Here is a 17,730-nt window from a genome sequence, read left to right as displayed (position 1 = left end):
GTAGGATCAAAATACAGTGGGGCATTGCATACAATTTGCAAAAATAGCTTGTTTCTCTTCTGTTTCCATCATAGAAAGAAGTAACACCACTGGTTCTTGGTAATTTAATTACTTGGGAGTAGAGTAGGTATTACCAACTGCTGTAGGATGCTACATATTGATAGATAGTTGTTATATTCCAAAGTGAATTTGGAAATGTTGCTGTTTTCCAAAACAACTTCATAGCAGGTTGCTTCCTAAAGGGATGTTCATAACACAGTAGGAAGAGCAGAAGAAATATGTAAGAGTTTGCTCAATGCTATTATTTATTACATTCTAGGTTCCAGGTTAAGTTTTTCTACCTTTGTCAGTTGTCCTATTGGCTGCATACATTGCCTGAATTATATTTCCAGAAAGTGCGAAAGGTGAGTGCCAAGTCAAGGAGCTTTCTCTTCACTTTAAGATACATTTCAAAGGCTGAAATAATTATCCCCAAATTCACTATTACAAAACTGTTCTTTCTCCAGATAAAACCATTTCTTGCAACAGGGACCCCTGATATTAGTCCATTAGCAAGTTGGTTAAATAAATGCACAATCTGCCAGCGTGGCAGAAAATACAGGGAGCTGGCTCCCCTGCTCCTGTAGCTGAGATGGAAAACAAACTGCCAGACAGAATCATTCTCCTCCACTCAGCTATAAGGTTACCATGATAACTCACAGAATCAGGTTGAACCGAAGGTTTTGAAAATGGATCCTTATAATGCTTATAAATAATCCTGATTCTAATCCCCAGTTGCCTTGGGAGCAACTTAAGATAATGCAAATATATACAACCAGTTCCCTGTATTCTTCAAATTAACACTGACTTTTCCTTATTTCCTAGGAAGAAATTCCACGTCAGTTGCAATACATTACCCTTTATCTAGTGCATATATCAGGAGCATATCTCTTAAAGTAAGTGTTACTGAGCACTTTTACAGTATATGTGGTACCTGTCTCAGTAGTAGTAACTATGAGAAGGATCTTGGAGTCCTAGTGGACAATCATTTAAATATGAGCCAGCAATGTGCAGCAGCTGCCAAAAAAGCCAACACAGTTCTAGGCTGCATAAACAGAAGGATAGAATCAAGATCACATAAAGTGTTAATACCACTTTATAATGCCTTGGTAAGGCCACACCTGATATTCTGCATCCACTTTTGGTCACCACAATGTAAAAAAGATGTGGAGACTCAGAGTGCAGAAAAGAGCAGTAACGATGATTAGGGGACTGGAGACTAAAACATATGAAGAACGGTTGCAGGAACTGGGTATGTCTAGTTTAATGAAAAGAAGGACTACGGGAGACATGATAGCAGTGTTCCAATATGTCAGGGACTGCTGCAAAGAAGAGGGAGTCAAATTGTTCTCCAAAGCACCTGAGGGCAGGACAAGAAGTAATGGGTGGAATCAAGGAGAGAAGCAACCTAGAACTAAGAAGAAATTTCCTGACAGAACAATTAATCAGTGGAACAGCTTGCCGCCAGAAGTTGTGAATGCTCCAACACTGGAAGTTATTAAGAAGATGTTGGATAACCATTTGTCTGAAATGGTGTAGGGTTTCCTGCCTAGGCAGGGGGTTGGATTAAAAGACCTCCAACTTCCCTTCCAACTCTGTTTATCTGTTTTCTGTTACTTTTCCTAATACACCAGGTTAACTGGGAGACTATGAGTTCCAATCCCAAGGCACAAAAGCTGTCTCAGAGTGACTTTAGACCAATCTCATTTTTTTACATTTTTTGAAATATAAGCATTTTTGGAAACAAATGCCATAGGCTTTGGTTCATATTGCACATATCATATTATTTTCGTTTAGGAGTTGCAGGTGTTCAATAAAACACATCAGGTATTGTAAATGTGTTAACAGCTGCTAGAATTGCATTTGCTAAAAACTGGAAAAATGAGAAAATGCCAACACAGGAGAAGTTATTCAAAAAATAATGGAATGTGCCGAAATGAGCAAATTGACATTTGAAATTAGAGAACAAGAAGATAAACAATTCTATAAGATATGGGACTTATTTTATCAATGGTTAGACGTAAAATATGGAAAGGAAATATGATAGAGAATTTTGCAATACAAGGATAATGAATTGACACCGAATATAATATAAAGATGTATTACTATTGGATGAATTTAGGAGGATGTAATGAATTGTTAAAACATAAATTAATTCAAAATTTAGAATATCTCGTATAAAATGAAGGAAGAATAGTTATAGTCAAATAAATGATCAATAATTATAATAATGTATAAATATATACTAGATTGATAATATGAGATTTTATATAAATTGTGAGGACTATGGAGAGGATGCACAAAAGTTTTGTAACCAACCGACACACTGTATGTAACTGGAAGATGTTTTTCTGTATTATTGTTTTGCTTGTGTATGTTTGCTTTTAAAAATAATTGTAATAATAATAATAATAATAATAATAATAATAATAATAATAACAACAACAACAACAACAACACATCAGGATTCATTGATGGACTTTGTAAGGGAAGGATGAGATACGATTTATTAACACTTCTGTCCATCATCCATACCTGGTTTTGCTCATTCATAGAATTTTTGTGGAGAAAGTTCAACAAGCATGAAACATTTTTCCTCCTTGTTTCTAGCCTCACACGCCTGGGACTAATCTTGTTGCTGCTGCAGTATGTTGCTGAATTCCTCTTCCACATGGCTCGCCTTTTTTATTTCACAGATGAAAACAATGAAAAACTGTAAGTGCTCTTGGATGGACTTTGGATAATGTGGCCAAGCCTTCTAAAATTCACCAGTAAACTTTTTGTAATCCTGGAGCTGGATCTAATGTGTTGTATCATGTTTTACTGGTAAAATAAAGCAACTGCTAACATAACTTGAATGTGATGGCTTATTAGCTTGGGAATAAAATTACTTTTTCTACTAAGTAGGAAAAACCATAGATTTCATTCTATGAGGATAAAGAATTACATGGACAAATTATTTTGTCTCAAACATTCAATATTTCATGCAAATCTGTTTATCAAAAATGAGATGATTGATCTCAGCTTTCGATGTTACTGGGAGATCTGCATTCTTAGTGATTGACATGTCAGATCTCCCAATGCAGAAGTTGGATTACTTTGATAATCTTCCAGCAAACAGCACATAGTGACATTTGCTATAAAGTGAAATATGACACATTTTAATGCAAGAATTTTTTTTTTTTAATTATTTCATAAGGTTTAATGCATGGGCTGTAGTTTTCGTCATCTCACGACTTTTCACCCTCACCCTTTCTGTGCTGGTCATTGGCTTTGGGCTGGCTCGAGTGGAGAACCAAGCATTTAACCCTGAAAAAGGAAACTTCAACACTTTGCTTTTCAGGTAAGTTTTTTCTGAGTTATGGATGCTGAAGAAAAATGGCTTGGGGCCTTGATGATTAGAAAAAAATAGGGATTGTCATTTCATCTCTCTGTTCATTTAGAATAGATGTAATTATTCACATTGCTTACTCATGATAAATAGATTGGGGGAAAGTATTATTGCTTCTTCTTCTGTACATATTTCTTTAGTAAAAATCTTGCCTTGATGGCTTTAATGCTGTTAAGAAGTACAGTGATACCATTGTTGGTAGGGATTGGCCTTTGTTGAGGAATCCCCTCTTCACTACTGTTTTAAAACTGATGGACAAAGCAATCCTGGCTAGGGGAAAATTGCTTTGTAGCATTAATTTTGATACAATGCTTAACCAGGATTAATATTAATAGGAAGGCATGTAAGGAACTCATACTAGAAAGTGGTGGGCATGAAGTCTCCCATAGCCCAGCCTAGTCTTCTGTGATTGATTAATCATAAACATTAATTGGTCACTATTTTGTTACATTCCTGTATTTTTATTGCATACAAAAAATGGGTGTGAAGAATGCTTAAAGCTATAATATATAACAATGATATTATTATAGAACTCATGACAACAATTTTAAAGTTTTAAATTTCTTGTGTGATGAAGCATCTGAATAAAGACAACTACCATATTTTAAAGATTTTGTGCATAGTTGCAGAGCAAAACAAAAATCCTGCCTACCAATATACAAGTAGACTGCAGAGAGGACCCGGCTTCTTGGGATTTGCCAACCTCAATTTCTCTCACCTTAAATCATTCCAAAAAGAAAACCATTTCCAAGATAGTTAAATTGCTATAACTTGTGGGATTGGTCTTGATTTTTGCAGTAAAGCTTTACCATCCATCTTGCTGACCATGCTTACTGGTATTTCCCTGGGGAAGTTGTAATGCTAAACAGGGTCACTTGCTCCTGCCATTAACAGCAGAGGAAGAGCCATCTCTTCCCTCTTTCTCAATTAACAGAGGACTGATCAAGTGATCATTGAGGAAGAGTGACCAGGGCTCCCCAGGTTCCCTGTGGTTTACCCCTGAAGGAGCTGTGATTGTATTCAGGTGATGATTCTCACCCTAGAACAGTTTAGATCCAAATGTGCTTATTCCAAATACTGTATGTTTGCCTTGCCTCCTCCTAGGATGGGTGTGTTGCTCCTGGTGTGTTTCTCACAGGCCTGGATGATGTGGCGCTTCATTCATTTCCAGTTGCGACGCTGGCGTGAATACTGGAATGAACAGAACACTAGAAAAAGGGTTCCAGCCACTGTCCACTTTAAACAGCAAGTAAAGACAATGAAAAGGGAATCTGGTGAGCATCCGGCCCAATTGACCATGTTCTAAAACCGCAGAATGCCTCTTATTAATCAGTTCAGTTGCTAAATGTTGATGGGCTAAAATAACTACTGTATTTATCGGAGTATACAACACACCTTTTTCCCTCAAAAAAGAGGGTGAAAATCTGGGTGCGTCTTATACATTGAATACAGCATTTTTGGCCTATCAAAACCCTGCCCTCTTTGCAAAAATGGACATGCAGAGAGTTTGGGAGGCTTGCAAAGTGCACCTAAGGGTTGGGGAGGCCAAAAAAGAGCAAAAATGGGAAATTTTTGCTCACCCAGCCCCCAGAGCACTCTACAGGCTTCCCAAAGCTCTGCATGCCCCTTCTCTTTTTTTGCAAAAAATGAGGGGTGTAGAGTGCTTGAAAGACCTGCAGAGTGCAAAAACTTCTTTTTTTAAAATTTGCCTCTTTAAAATCATGGTGAGTCTTATACTCCAGTGCGTCTTATGGTCCGAAAAAATACAGTAATTGGGAAGTAGATTTTTAATTAAATACTTTACTAAAAGTATTTAATACGAAAGAAAAATTACAAGAACAAAGTTTCCTTTATAGGAAAAAAATATCAGAGATTTGGCTCCTTTAAGCAATGGACCTTCTGTGACTTGCACCTAGTCACCCAGCACCAAAGTGTGTGCATTTCATTCAAAGAATTAGTTCCATGAATATGTAATGTAGTTTAATTTACTTTTATTATACATATTAAAGGCAGTGATGAATAATATAATGCATATCAATATGCAAATATATTATTGAATTAAAGCATGTAAATAAATGACTTATTCTGGTTTAAGCTTTTTGGCAGTGGCATCAATGCTCCTGCTATGCTAGAAATATTTCCTATGATGCTGCTTCTATCTACTTTATTATGTAAGGGAGTCTTTTTCATTGTGATTTCATTCAGTAACTGAAGATTCTAGTGAATTCAGTCCTACACATTTGGGGAGCACAAGGTTGGAAAAATCTGCAGTGGAATGAGGTGACATGACATTTCTGAAGACTGTGTCTCCATGACCTAACTGTGTGTCTTTCAATAAACATGATAGAGAAACCAATCTATTAATACAAATTTCTCATTATTAATCCCTTTCCCCACTCTCCATTACAGGTTACCATGAAAATGGAGTTGTAAAGGCAGAAAATGGTACCTCACCACGGAACAAGAAACTCAAGTCTCCGTAGAGCCAAAGCACAGCTGACATGGGATGTTTGAGGAGACAGAGGTGCAAGAATGAGGACTCTGGAAATAAGAAGCACCCTCCTCTCTTCTGTTCTCACAATGCTCCACCTCAAGTGATGTGCCCAGAGTGAACAAGCTCTCTCTCCTCCCCCATCCTTATGTCTTTCTGTCTCTGTCTCTTTTTGCAATAACCAAAAGGCCTTCATCCTTGACAGAAGGCTTAAGAACACCAAAAGCTTTTCCTTGTCCTGTTGTGTATTGTGAAATTCAAAAAAAAAGTTTTGCTTGTTTTCATGCCCCAGGAAATGTGTTGTTGTTTTTTAGAACCCTGTTCCCAACATACCATTTTTCACTTCCTTACATCTGATTTTTGGCTTGAAGAGATTACAGCTTCAGCCCATGATGGAATTTGGTTCTGAGAGTAGATTTGTGGGATTGTTTCTCTAGAAAATGCACTCTTGCAAGCATAGGTTTTGAAAGAAATGCAGTTTCAGTCCTGTTTAAAGAGCATCCTCTAATCTGAATTCTGTAATTATGTTACACATTCAGTAAGCTTTGTAAAATGGTTAGAATATGTCAGGTTTTAAAAACATGATGGAAAGATACAGATGGTTACTTTTATCTGTTTGTGATTTATCATGATGTTTTCAAAGTTAAAGTTTCATTTGTAGCTATAGCTACCTTCTGAAGACTGGAACAGATATAGTCCTCTTTCTTATCTTTCTCTTCTGGTCCTAAAACAGAATTAATGTTTTCTTAGAAACAATTGAATTTTCCTAAAAAAGGAGAATGTACTTGTCCTGTCAATTTAGTAGGTGTGAAGTATGATTTTCATCTTCATTAGCCTAGGAAGTCTCAGCCTGTAGGGTCTTGAGGGAAGGGAGAAGCTTCTCCATTCATTTAAAAAGGAGCTCAGGGCATTTTTACTAGTGAAGAAGAGAAGGCTGTGATATGTTCACAAGAGGATAATATCTTTCATGTTGAAGATTTTATCTGTTGACCTTCTTAAGGAAGTGCTAGTGTAGCCTTGTTGTTTGAATCATTCATGTTTAACACCATCCAATCATAGAATAATAATATTGTCTATGAAGTGTACTGCTATGCATATTTTCTCAGAAGTAAATTCCAGCAAATTCAGAGAGGCTTATTCAATTTCATTGTGGTATAGAATTGCAACCTGTAATTTGTTTTCCCAAGCACCTCTTTTTCTAAGTTGCATCTAATAGGTTCTGAATTCATGCCTGTCCTGGTGTTCTTATTTCTAAAACTATAGAGATTGTTTTTATTCAGATTGAAAGCAATTTAGTTCCTAGTTGCTTAGCAAGTTCTATGAGGTTCAGTTATGAAAGATAGGAGAGGAGAGAGAAGGAATAATGTCTCAAAAGGAGAGAGCACAATTTGTAAAGCTGGTGGATGATATTAAAAAGTGAAATCTACCTCGGAAGCCACCCATTCCTACATTTCTTTTAGTTACGTTTATTTTGCACCGACAAAAAAATCGGGGTTGTTCACACAAAACTTTTAGAGTTACTTTGTTCATCTTTAATGTTTTTTTTGTTTTAATGAAAAGTGTCTTCTGTTCTCCTTTCTGTATGTTTAAGCATACTTTATTCAGCAGAGTTGCTTCATGACTATGTCTTGTTTTAAGCCCTAGTGTAACTGGATCATCTTACGATATTGTTCTGCTTTTCAAATAATACAAAGAATCTTTTGATTTCCATGCTCTTTTGCCATAATTTGGAATAGAATTATCTATTTCATTAATAGATTGAATGAAATCAATAGAATACATACTTAGTAGTTGGGTGTCCCAGGATTTGACCCAACTACTCCTTTTTGTGAATGCTTTTATTGTGTCTAAAGCAGGTCTGCATAAGTTAAGACCTGCCAAACCAAATACATTAGCCATGAATTTCATCCTGCCAGAGCATCTCTGGTTTGCATTTAGATCAACTGTTAAGAGGGATTGCTGCAGTCTTAGCAGACAGCAGTGCATGATTAATGAGTAGTGATAAGTTTCATGAGTCAGGGATATCGCTGTAAACTTTTGGGGGAGTTTAAGAGGTGAAGAAGACTTTATAAACTGCTTACAATATATGTATCTCTGAAGAATCATATGTCTCTTTTTATCCTTCTCTTGCAACAGACTTTAATGCTGCTTGGCACTACTTGAGACTGTACAGAGAGTTATTTTTTTCTTCCCTCCAAAATCTTGAAATGTTCAGATCAGAGACCTTCTGAGCTGAAATCGACTATACCATATTGTGCCTGTCACTCCTTAGCTCTTATTGAGTTCTAAATATACCTCATCTGTACCTTTTTTATACAGGAATGAAAGAGTAAACTGGGTTAGTGATGGTGCTAAGTAGGTCAGATATGGGGGTCAACCTACATGCATATATGAATGTGATAGCTCTATTGCTTGAGCATAACAGAAAACCCACCACTATTGCAAAGCAGATATGTATGGCTTCTACCACCAGAAGAACCACTCTTGAGCCTGTGTGGCATATTGATGGTCATCTTGCAATTGTGGGTATAATAAAATTGCCCTAATTTTTAAGTGTTTTGAGTCTCTGGAAACATAATGAATTCACTGCACTTTTTTTAGTTTTCCCCCAAAGCTATCAAAATGAAAATAATAAACAAACAAACAAACAAACAAACATCTAGCCAAATATTTTGCTTGCATCTTTTGGGGAATGCTTTGGGAGCCACAAAATATATGTGCAATTTGTAGGCTTTCTTTTACACCAATTCTTTACATCAGTGTTCTAAATTAGAATTCCTTGTGTTTTTGTTAATTCTGATCTTAGTTAAATGGAGCTTTCTGACTTTGCACTAAGCTCAGTCAAAAGACTTAGGTTTCCCAAAGAACTAGTTCTAGAAAGCTGCAAGAAAAACCTCCAAACAGGCCTTACCCTGACCCAGTTAATCTAACTCCTTTCATCCAGCACCAGGTTTTCAATTGTAGTGATATTCAAAGCCTTTATTGTCATTGTACATCATGTATACAATGAAATTGGTTCAATTTTGTGCAAGTACATTGTGCAAGTGCCTTACATTATCACATAGCCTTTCTAATCTTTTTATCTTTCATATTGATTTTTCTTTGTATATGTATTGTTGTAGTTCACTTATACTGTATGCACTAGTTTAGTTATTCAAAAAGGGGGCAGCTTTTGCTGGATGCTTTGCTTCAATTTCTATGTCTTTTTGACCATAAGTAGTTGCTTGACAAGTGTAATTGTTGGAACTATTCTAGACGCAAGAATCTCTTTTGTAATACGAAACAATCCATAATATCACAAAAATTTCCATAGCAGACTAGATGCTCTTGGTTTTAATTTTGGATGTATCCTTGTATTTCTAAAACTTTTTGAACAACTGCTTTTGAGCGTCTTTCATAACGTCTGTTGCTAGAATTAGATGTTATGCTTAGCTTTGTAATTATTTAGGAATGGGGTGTTTAAAAAAACTATGCGATCATTGAAACTACAATTCTAAGCAGAAGTTACACATACGTAAGACATCACCAATTTGTGCCACTTTTTATGAAGAATTGCCTTTTACTTTTGGATGCTTTCATTCTCAAAATAAAAGATGTTGGAGTTACAGTACAAGTGAAAATAATTTAGCGGAAGTTACCTTTCATCTCCAACACTAATGGTCTACTTCAAATTGCTGTCTCAGTAGATATTGTGTGTGGATCTAAAGAGAGACAATCCACCAGCACAAATGGGATTTTAACCTAAGGGTGCCTTTGTAAGCATAGTGTCACTCTAAGTTGAATAATAAGAGCCTTACTTGGTTCCTCTGTACTCTGCTTTCCCACAAAAGGTTGAATCAATTTATGATCTGTTGTGAGTGATCTCATCTTGGGGGAAAGAAATTGGAATTGTAGTTCTCCATAATGTAATTATATTTGTTTGGGTTGTGGGCAACATGATTAGCTCTGGGACTTATTCTTCTTTTAACACAGGATTAAGTGCAGAGAACCTCATAGTGCCTTTCCTTTCTTTCTTGTTCTAGGTCAAGGGTAAGCAAATATTTTGGGTTAAAGTATGTTTGGAATTTTGAGAACATATGCTGAGCATGCTTGCAGAATGAGTGTCATTGCAGAATGAATATCAAAGTTAGATATGGTCAGTCACAAAATACCCATTTAACAAATGATGAACTAGCCCCAAGATATTATTTGTTACCCCAGTGGGATCTCAGGGTTGCAGATAATGCTAGAGGCTGGTGCTTCACTTTAAAGTATGCCACATTTCCAATTTTATTATTATTTTTTTAATTGAAACTGTTTTTAAAAAGAGCATAACGGGGTTCAAGAAGTTGCAATGGGCACAAATTTGCCTATCCCTGGCCTAGATGGATCTATAGATATGTAGCATGATATCGAGATCTAACTAAGGGTTCCAAAGCTCAGTAAGTAGTAAATCTTTGTGATTTTGGAAATGGTATATGGTTTGCTTTTCTTTGAAGTATCCAAGTGATAAAGCAGCTAGCAAAATAATTAAATGTCCTACTCATACAATTTTTATTTTTTTTAGACTTTGTTTTTTAAACAAATTGTAGATGTTATGTAAAATGCATTGTGAAGGTTGCAAATAATTTGCTGTCAGTATGGTTGATTTTTCTTCTGTTTCTGATACTATTAAGTGGAAAACCGTTTACCTCTATACATTTTGTGTCTTCCAGAAAGGAAAAAAAATCTTTATTATCCTGAAACCACAGCTACATCAGGGTTGTTTCTAAGGGCTTTGTTTTGTTGACCTTCTTCAGAAATTAAGTATTATAATTGTTCTACAAATGACAGTATAGAGCAGAAAATGTTATATTAGAAGTGTACATGGCTGGGTTTTTTCCCATTAGTAATTCTAATTATGGACCAAATCTAAGCCTAATTTTACATATTTAAATTTAATCTTTTTGTCTCCTGGTTTTCAGGGAGGGAAGGGACAATTTTTGGGGATTTTTTTTTCCTCTCAACGTTTTATTCCCACCATTCGAAAATCCAATTTGTTTATGATTTTTTTGTTATTGTTAAAGAGCTTTTATGAAAGCAATCTGTGATACAACTATTTTTCTGAAATAAAAAAGGCATAGAATGATGAAAAGTACCATTGTTTATTCACTACTAATTTATTCTTTGCCATGAACTATGAAAGCATGGTTCCTAAATAGCTTGGTGTTCATTGCTACAGGTTTCCTGCTTGCCTGGCTGAGTAATATCAGAATCTTTGAACATGTTTGAAACTCCTATGGAATATGCTGAGATTGTAAGAAGTCCCAAAGAAGAAATTTCTGGACAGAGGAAGTGTAAAGCTTGCTTGGCTCTTAAATGTAAACCTAAGTTTTATCCTTTCTTAAATGAAGGCTTATAATTTTACTTGCTTCAGGCAACAGGAAAGAAATCATATTAACAACAGTCTGCCATTAAATGTCTTCCCCTCCCACTTTAGGAAATGGAAAGTTCTGAATCCTAAGGTTCTTGTAATACATGTTTTCAACTTCACTGGGGCATAAGATAGGGGATTTAACTTTCCTGTGCATTTGTTATAATAATAAAATAAATTTACATGCCACCCCACTCTCAGCAATTCCGGATGGTTTACAAATTGTTAGAAACATTTTAAAACAAGTAACAACCCAATTCTGGATGGAACCAAAGAAAGAAAAGGTGTGTCAATTGCACTCACTGAAGACCTCAGTGAAAAGCCACACATTTGGAGTCAGTAGTATGGGAAGTCATACAAATCTTGGGGGAACCGCATTCCAGAGCACAGGCACTGCTACAGAAAAGGCACACTTCCAGAGACCTGAAAGATGGAACCCAGAGCATGCCAACCCTGGCAGACTGAACCAGCTGGGATATATTGTGGGAGACAGTCATATTGTTCATAAAGGACTAAAGGATAGTTATATTGACACAGAATCATACAAATGCCATTTGCTTTCCAGGTAATAAAATAAAGATCTACCCATAATTGCATGCATAGAGATAACCACCCTCACTCTAGTAGAAGGATCAGAGCTGTGATAGACTGTTTTTGTCAAGTAATCTGGAAAATTATAAATTGAATATATGGTAGAAAAAGGAAGGAATACCACAGCAGCTTTCAATAATTAGTGTTTTTAATTGAAATTGATCTTGTACATCTGGTAACTGCTAGTTTTGAACTGATCAACACTGGAAAGCTTTGAGGAAGTCAGGGTATCTTATCTGATTTTCCCCATGAGAACACATCTTAATAAGCTGGAAAAAAAAGAGAGAGAGAAACCAATGAAAAGTTGCAAATGCTGTACTTTCATTTTTTTAAAAAATTGCCATATGTCCTAAGAACATGCACAGTTAATCTGCAGTAGTAAGATTTTTGATTTTAATCTTCAGAATAGAACAAAATAAAAGTGAGGCTTTCCTTTTCTATTTTTTTTTAAATTGCTGGATGGGGTATGTGAAAACACAGGCATAATATGCTATTGGGAGAAGGAAACAATTGGCTGCCTTTCAAGTACAGAAATAATGCAATTTTACTCAGAGAATTTCGTTTTCAAATCTATTACTTACTACAAAATCCAAACAAAGTCCCTGCTATTCAAATACAATCTGATATTTAAGCATACTTGTTAAAGTGGGAAAAAATCAGGGACAATCAATGTTCTTTTAAACTGAAATGAAAACGAATAACAATAGGATTTGTAATGAACATGTTCCATTAAGTTAAATACATCTTGTCCTTGAGTTATGATGATTTATTCAATGACTGTTTGAAGTTGCAGCAGTGCTGAGCAAATAATTATATATCAGGTCTCTGAAGTTATGGCTGTTGCAGGGCCCCCCTTTGACCCGTGATCAAAATTCAGGGGTTTAGCAGCCCACCCCCACAACTGCAGGGGCACTTTAACATCCATCATCCACCTATCTTCCCCATTTCTGCCTTTTTGACTCCCTGTTCTCCATAGCCCCAGCCACTGTGGGCTCCACCACCCTAGCTGAATTTTACCATATTCTTGCTCCCACTGTTGATCTAGCATGCCTGGCCTTTGCAAGGTTGTTGCTGATGGCCACATGAGGCTTTTCCCAATGTCACACGTTGCAGTATCCTTGCGAGACCTGGGCAAGAAGGCCTCAAGTGACCAGGCATGTGTCAGCAGCAGGAAGACAGCAAAGTTTAGCTACAGCACCAGGAGCTTCTGAATGCAGGGTCCCTTAAGCTGGGGTGGTGAAGCTTCTTGGGGTAGCTGGGGCTTTGCATCACATTGCTGGGTCAGGCTGTGGCTTCCCAAGGTGGCTGCAGCTCAGCGCTTTCTTGCAGCCTCTGAGCTGCAACATAGCAAGTAGTCCCACAACTGTGAGGTTCTGAAGCTGCTTGCCACCCCACAATACAGGCTGACCCAGAAGGCAGAGATTGGGGGAATAGGCATTTGGGAGAAGTGGTAGGGAGTCCCTTACCTTGAAAGAACTGAGACCTGGGGCTGAGAGTGATCAAGATGGGAATGGCTTGGATTAGTGTGGGCCCTTGACTGATGATCAACATAATTTAGTTAATGATGAGAATTGCTGTTGCTAAACAACGTGGTCTCATGATGTCAAGTTTTAGAACTACATTGTTAGCAATGAAATTCTGCCATCATACCTACTTGTACGTAAGAATCTGGAAAAGACTTTGGAACATTTTAGATAAATAATTAGTGCTGCAAATGACAATTATCACACAATAAATCACCAGTACTGGGACTCAAATAAGACAAATCTATTTTTAAAAACATGGAATGCCACACGTTACCGTAACTGCAATAGCATGTCATTTAATAATACTTAAATTATGAGTTTACAAAAGGATTTCAGAAAATGGCTAATACAAACCACTCTGGAATTCTAAAATTTGTCACTCCTAAAATCCCAACAAAAATTGGGCAAGTGGCACTCATGAAAATATGCAGTAACTTCCCACTGCTTTGATAAATTAGAAAAAAATCTATTAATTACAACATGAATTGACAAGAAATCTCTATATAAAGATACATTCCATATTGTAACTCTCCATGATATAGGAGCATATAACATTTAACAGGGAAGGTTTTTAAGAAAAGATCGGACAGCCATTTGTCCACAATGCTATAGGGTCTCCGGCTTGGGCAGAGAATTGGACTAGAAGACCACCAAGGTCCCTTCCAACTCTGTTATTCTGTATTCTACTCTGTGTTATGCCACAATTATCTTTTTATCGGTACTATAAAGAAAGAAATTAAAGCAAATGTATAGCCACAGTGATTTTAGATTGATCCCAGTCTCTGAGTCATATTGGTAGAATTACGGAAGGGACAGATGTACCAGTATCCCCATACACTATTAATACCCCGTTACCTGCATTTCCAAATTCAAAAGCCTAAACCTCCTTTTGAACATTTCTATCATTGTTCTCACTGTTGATAAGCCTTGGCTTACAGTTAGAACAGATTGCCAGCTCATACTTTTTACCTTTTGGAAAATTGGGTCATCAGTTGGTATTTTAAAATGGTCACAAAGGGTGAAGAACTCTGCTTTGTTTAGAAGCCCTGAGCCATCTTTATCTTGCTGAAGGAAAGCTTCCTGCATACTGCTGTCTGGCAGATAATTATGCCGCCTCATGTGTTCCTGAATCTGCTCCAATAATGCAGCTAGCTCCTGTGGGTCAGGCTCATTGGAAGCTAACCTAGAGGGAAAAAAGAACTAGGATGTCATAAAATGTCCTCAAGACTCAAGCATCTTGAAATTCTTCTTATTATGATCAATCACCTGCGTTTTAATCTAACTATGATTAGGTACATTCTCTATGGATAGTATTGGGGGCCTGCAGAGATATTAGGATTTACAACTAAATGGACAAAATTTATCGTCTGCCATTCAAAAGAAAAGCCATTCTCAAAATTTACTTCTATATCACAGTAATGCAGGCACATTTTACATTGACAATGAATACCCCCCAATTTGCAATGCAGTCTGATCACTCTACTAAATTTTTAATCAGCCTACTAATTAGGTGGCTGAAAACAAATCATAAACCATTTCAATATAACTGTTACAGATTTATCTGATTTTAAACAACAGATTTTGATTTTACTCTGCCAAGGTAAGTTACCATTCTTTTCCTCTGTGTCTTTTTTAATTAAAATTCAATTCCAATTTTTCTCTGCTAGAACTGTTACTTCTCGTTCCATGCGAGTAGTAGTGACAAATGTTTCAGTACTGGTTATTTTAGATTTATTCAATCTGATTGAACATCATCTACAAAGATAGTTAACTCATCTAGGAACTTGAAAGAAAATGTGAATAGTTTTATCATGTCCAGAATTATTTTTCTCATAATAACCAACCATGTGCATCTTTGGTGGAGGATGAAAGCAAGTACCCTTTCCTGATACTATTCTCTGGTAACTGGAAAGGGCCCATAGAGGCTTACACTCTCTTTATGAAAGTTGTGACTATTTGTGATGTTTGAAGGTAAAGTGATAATAGATATTGATTTATTGTCTGTGATTATGAAAAGGGAATATCTTCCATCATCCTCAGACCAAAAGCTGCTGAATCAGCATAATTAATATTAGTTATGGAACATTTTCTATGGATATTTTCTTCAAGTGCTCACCTCTTTAGTTCCTCTATTGCTGCCCTGCGGGGTGCAAAATGATTTCTCATAGACTGCACAACAGATGCTGGGAAGCTTTCCAAATTGCTTTCCATATAATTCAACACATAATTATCTGCATCCACAATAATGAACCTGTGGCCAAACACTGCATAAAAGAGACGATCTGTCATTATCATGACCAACTATCTGCTCGTTCCAGAAATATAGATTAAACTTGTGCAACTTTTTTAGAGGTGGGGATGGTGCACATTTTTCAGCCTTTCAAATTCTCAACAACACCAGTGGTGATGTAGCAACATTGGCGGAGAGACAAAGCTGAATATTTAGAGATTTTAAAAAGCACCCAAAGATGCTTTAAACCTAGCAATAGCATAATGTACTTATTTCAAACCTTTTCAGTGATGCAGGGAAAACATGAAAAATAGAAAACTGGAAAGTATCAATATGCCATTGAATTGCATTGGTAAAATCTTGAAGCTTTATAAATTGAAAAGATGGTATGGAACTACCCTCACCATAGATGACTGGCTATTTCCTTAGAAGAACAAGCCTGCAGTCTAAGAAGTAAAAGGTTGTAACTAAACTTGCAGCTCAACAACCTATTTTTTGTTTTTGTGCAAAGCAACTGAAGGAAAACGTGAAATAAGCTAGCCATAACTGACAAAACAGGATAAGAAAGGTGTAACTACAGCAATTTTCTATCAACATTTTTATTTCTATTCTGATCTGAGGAAATTGTGTATGGCTATAGGAATAAGCTGTAAGAGGACTAACAATATGTTTTACCTCCGCCATTTCTTAGTACTTTGTTTATTTGTCAGTAACTAACCTGAAAAGATATGTCACTTGTGAACTTTACAGTTCAAATAGCTCAACAGTGCCTAAGGGGGATTGGAGAAAATTTATCTAGCTTGTTTTTGCTGCAAATTTCATAATTCTCTATGCTATATTCTTTTGAATAATTTTAACAGAGAAAAACATTATTTCTTAGGCAAAAAATATAGAATGAAGAATGAATATGTGCCAAAATATTCACTTCTAAAATATTTATACTCCATCTTTCTATTACCTTCTATCATAGCGCCTATGGTTAAGTCGGCAGGTTCATAATAAACAGGATCGTCTGTAGAATATCCTGGCTTTGGGATTCTGGTTTTGCATAGGTACTTGCCACCAATAATTCCCGAATTGCGCACAGGTGGTTCATAAATGCTTATCATGTCAGTAGCGAGGCAATAGGAGAGGACGAAATGTCTCTTGCTGTCATCAGGGTTTGAGGATTCCTGGACAGATTAAAGGTCAAATGTAAGTTGCAAAATATGCTATGCTTAAAGGGCTTGTTCATGTTTGGCTATTCCTAACATGACATCTTCTTGAAGGTACTGAAACTCCCAGAATTCTCAGTCATACTGAATGAATCCATTGTGTAAAAAGCAGCTGAATAGCCAATTGAATCATTATTCAAATTGTTCAAATCATAAATCAGGTAATGTGCTTAGAGGTCATGTATTCTCTGTTCAAAGCAAATTACATTTACATCACTCTCCATGAAGATGCCTATTTAACCTCTGCTTAAATATCTCCATTGAAGGAGATCCTTCCACCTCTGAGTAAAGGGAAATTGTTTTCCTGTTAAATAGCTCTGAGTCAAAAGAAATGTTTTCTAATATTTAAACATATTTTGTTCTGCAATTTTCTGGACTTTATAATTCTGTTAATACAGCTTAAGACTTCATTACCCTATTTAGTAGTCACACCACACTGCTGGATCCTCTGTAATTTATGATTTAATCAAGCTCCTATACCGTGTGAAGGGCCTGAGTATTTAATGGAAACTAATTTCTTTGATAGGACATCTATCTTTTATCTTGTTTCTGGTTTTATACACATTATAGTTGCTCTCACTACTGAAAACCTTCTGAAATACAATCTTACAGTAATAAAATAATTGGTGTTCCAAAGTGAAAGCAACAAAAAAGGACTACAGTTATTTAAACTGAGAACTAAATGTAGAGCTCCAATAGATATCCTCAACCAGCCAAGGGAAACTACACTGTATACATAAATAGACATGTTTTCCATTACAGTTTGAAAATTCTCAAGTTTAATCAGATTCTATGTATCCATAGTGCTTTGAATTGAAAGACTATTTTGATATAATATTTTAATATCTGCTTCTAT

General features: G+C 36.2%; 2 protein-coding genes across 4 annotated transcripts in view; one reads left to right on the top strand and one right to left on the bottom strand.

Moving 5' to 3' along the window:
- Window positions 1-11,029, top strand: part of TRAM2 (translocation associated membrane protein 2) — a 36,692-nt gene extending 25,663 nt beyond the window's left edge. For both annotated transcript variants that reach the window (XM_032214632.1, XM_032214633.1), the window contains exons 6-11: window positions 320-404; window positions 865-935; window positions 2,650-2,754; window positions 3,239-3,382; window positions 4,535-4,704; window positions 5,840-11,029. In XM_032214632.1, coding sequence (XP_032070523.1) covers window positions 320-404; window positions 865-935; window positions 2,650-2,754; window positions 3,239-3,382; window positions 4,535-4,704; window positions 5,840-5,913 — 649 coding nt within the window. In that variant the 3' untranslated portion in view covers window positions 5,914-11,029. The remainder of the gene's footprint in view (window positions 1-319; window positions 405-864; window positions 936-2,649; window positions 2,755-3,238; window positions 3,383-4,534; window positions 4,705-5,839) is intronic.
- A 1,011-nt stretch (window positions 11,030-12,040) lies between these two features.
- Window positions 12,041-17,730, bottom strand: part of EFHC1 (EF-hand domain containing 1) — a 16,256-nt gene continuing 10,566 nt past the window's right edge. The window contains exons 8-11 of one of the 2 annotated variants that reach the window (XM_032212579.1): window positions 16,619-16,832; window positions 15,547-15,694; window positions 14,400-14,613; window positions 12,041-12,173 (exon numbers count right to left, since the gene is read on the bottom strand). In XM_032212579.1, the coding sequence (XP_032068470.1) occupies window positions 12,102-12,173; window positions 14,400-14,613; window positions 15,547-15,694; window positions 16,619-16,832 (648 nt within the window). In that variant the 3' untranslated portion in view covers window positions 12,041-12,101. Of the gene's footprint in view, window positions 14,614-15,546; window positions 15,695-16,618; window positions 16,833-17,730 lie in introns of both variants that reach the window. The other variant, XM_032212578.1, reaches the window with a different exon arrangement.

The sequence above is a fragment of the Thamnophis elegans genome, chromosome 3, assembly GCF_009769535.1.
Source record: "Thamnophis elegans isolate rThaEle1 chromosome 3, rThaEle1.pri, whole genome shotgun sequence".
NCBI lineage: Eukaryota > Metazoa > Chordata > Lepidosauria > Squamata > Colubridae > Thamnophis > Thamnophis elegans.
Note: the sequence above shows the minus strand (reverse complement) of the source record. Positions and strands in the feature narration are given on the sequence as shown.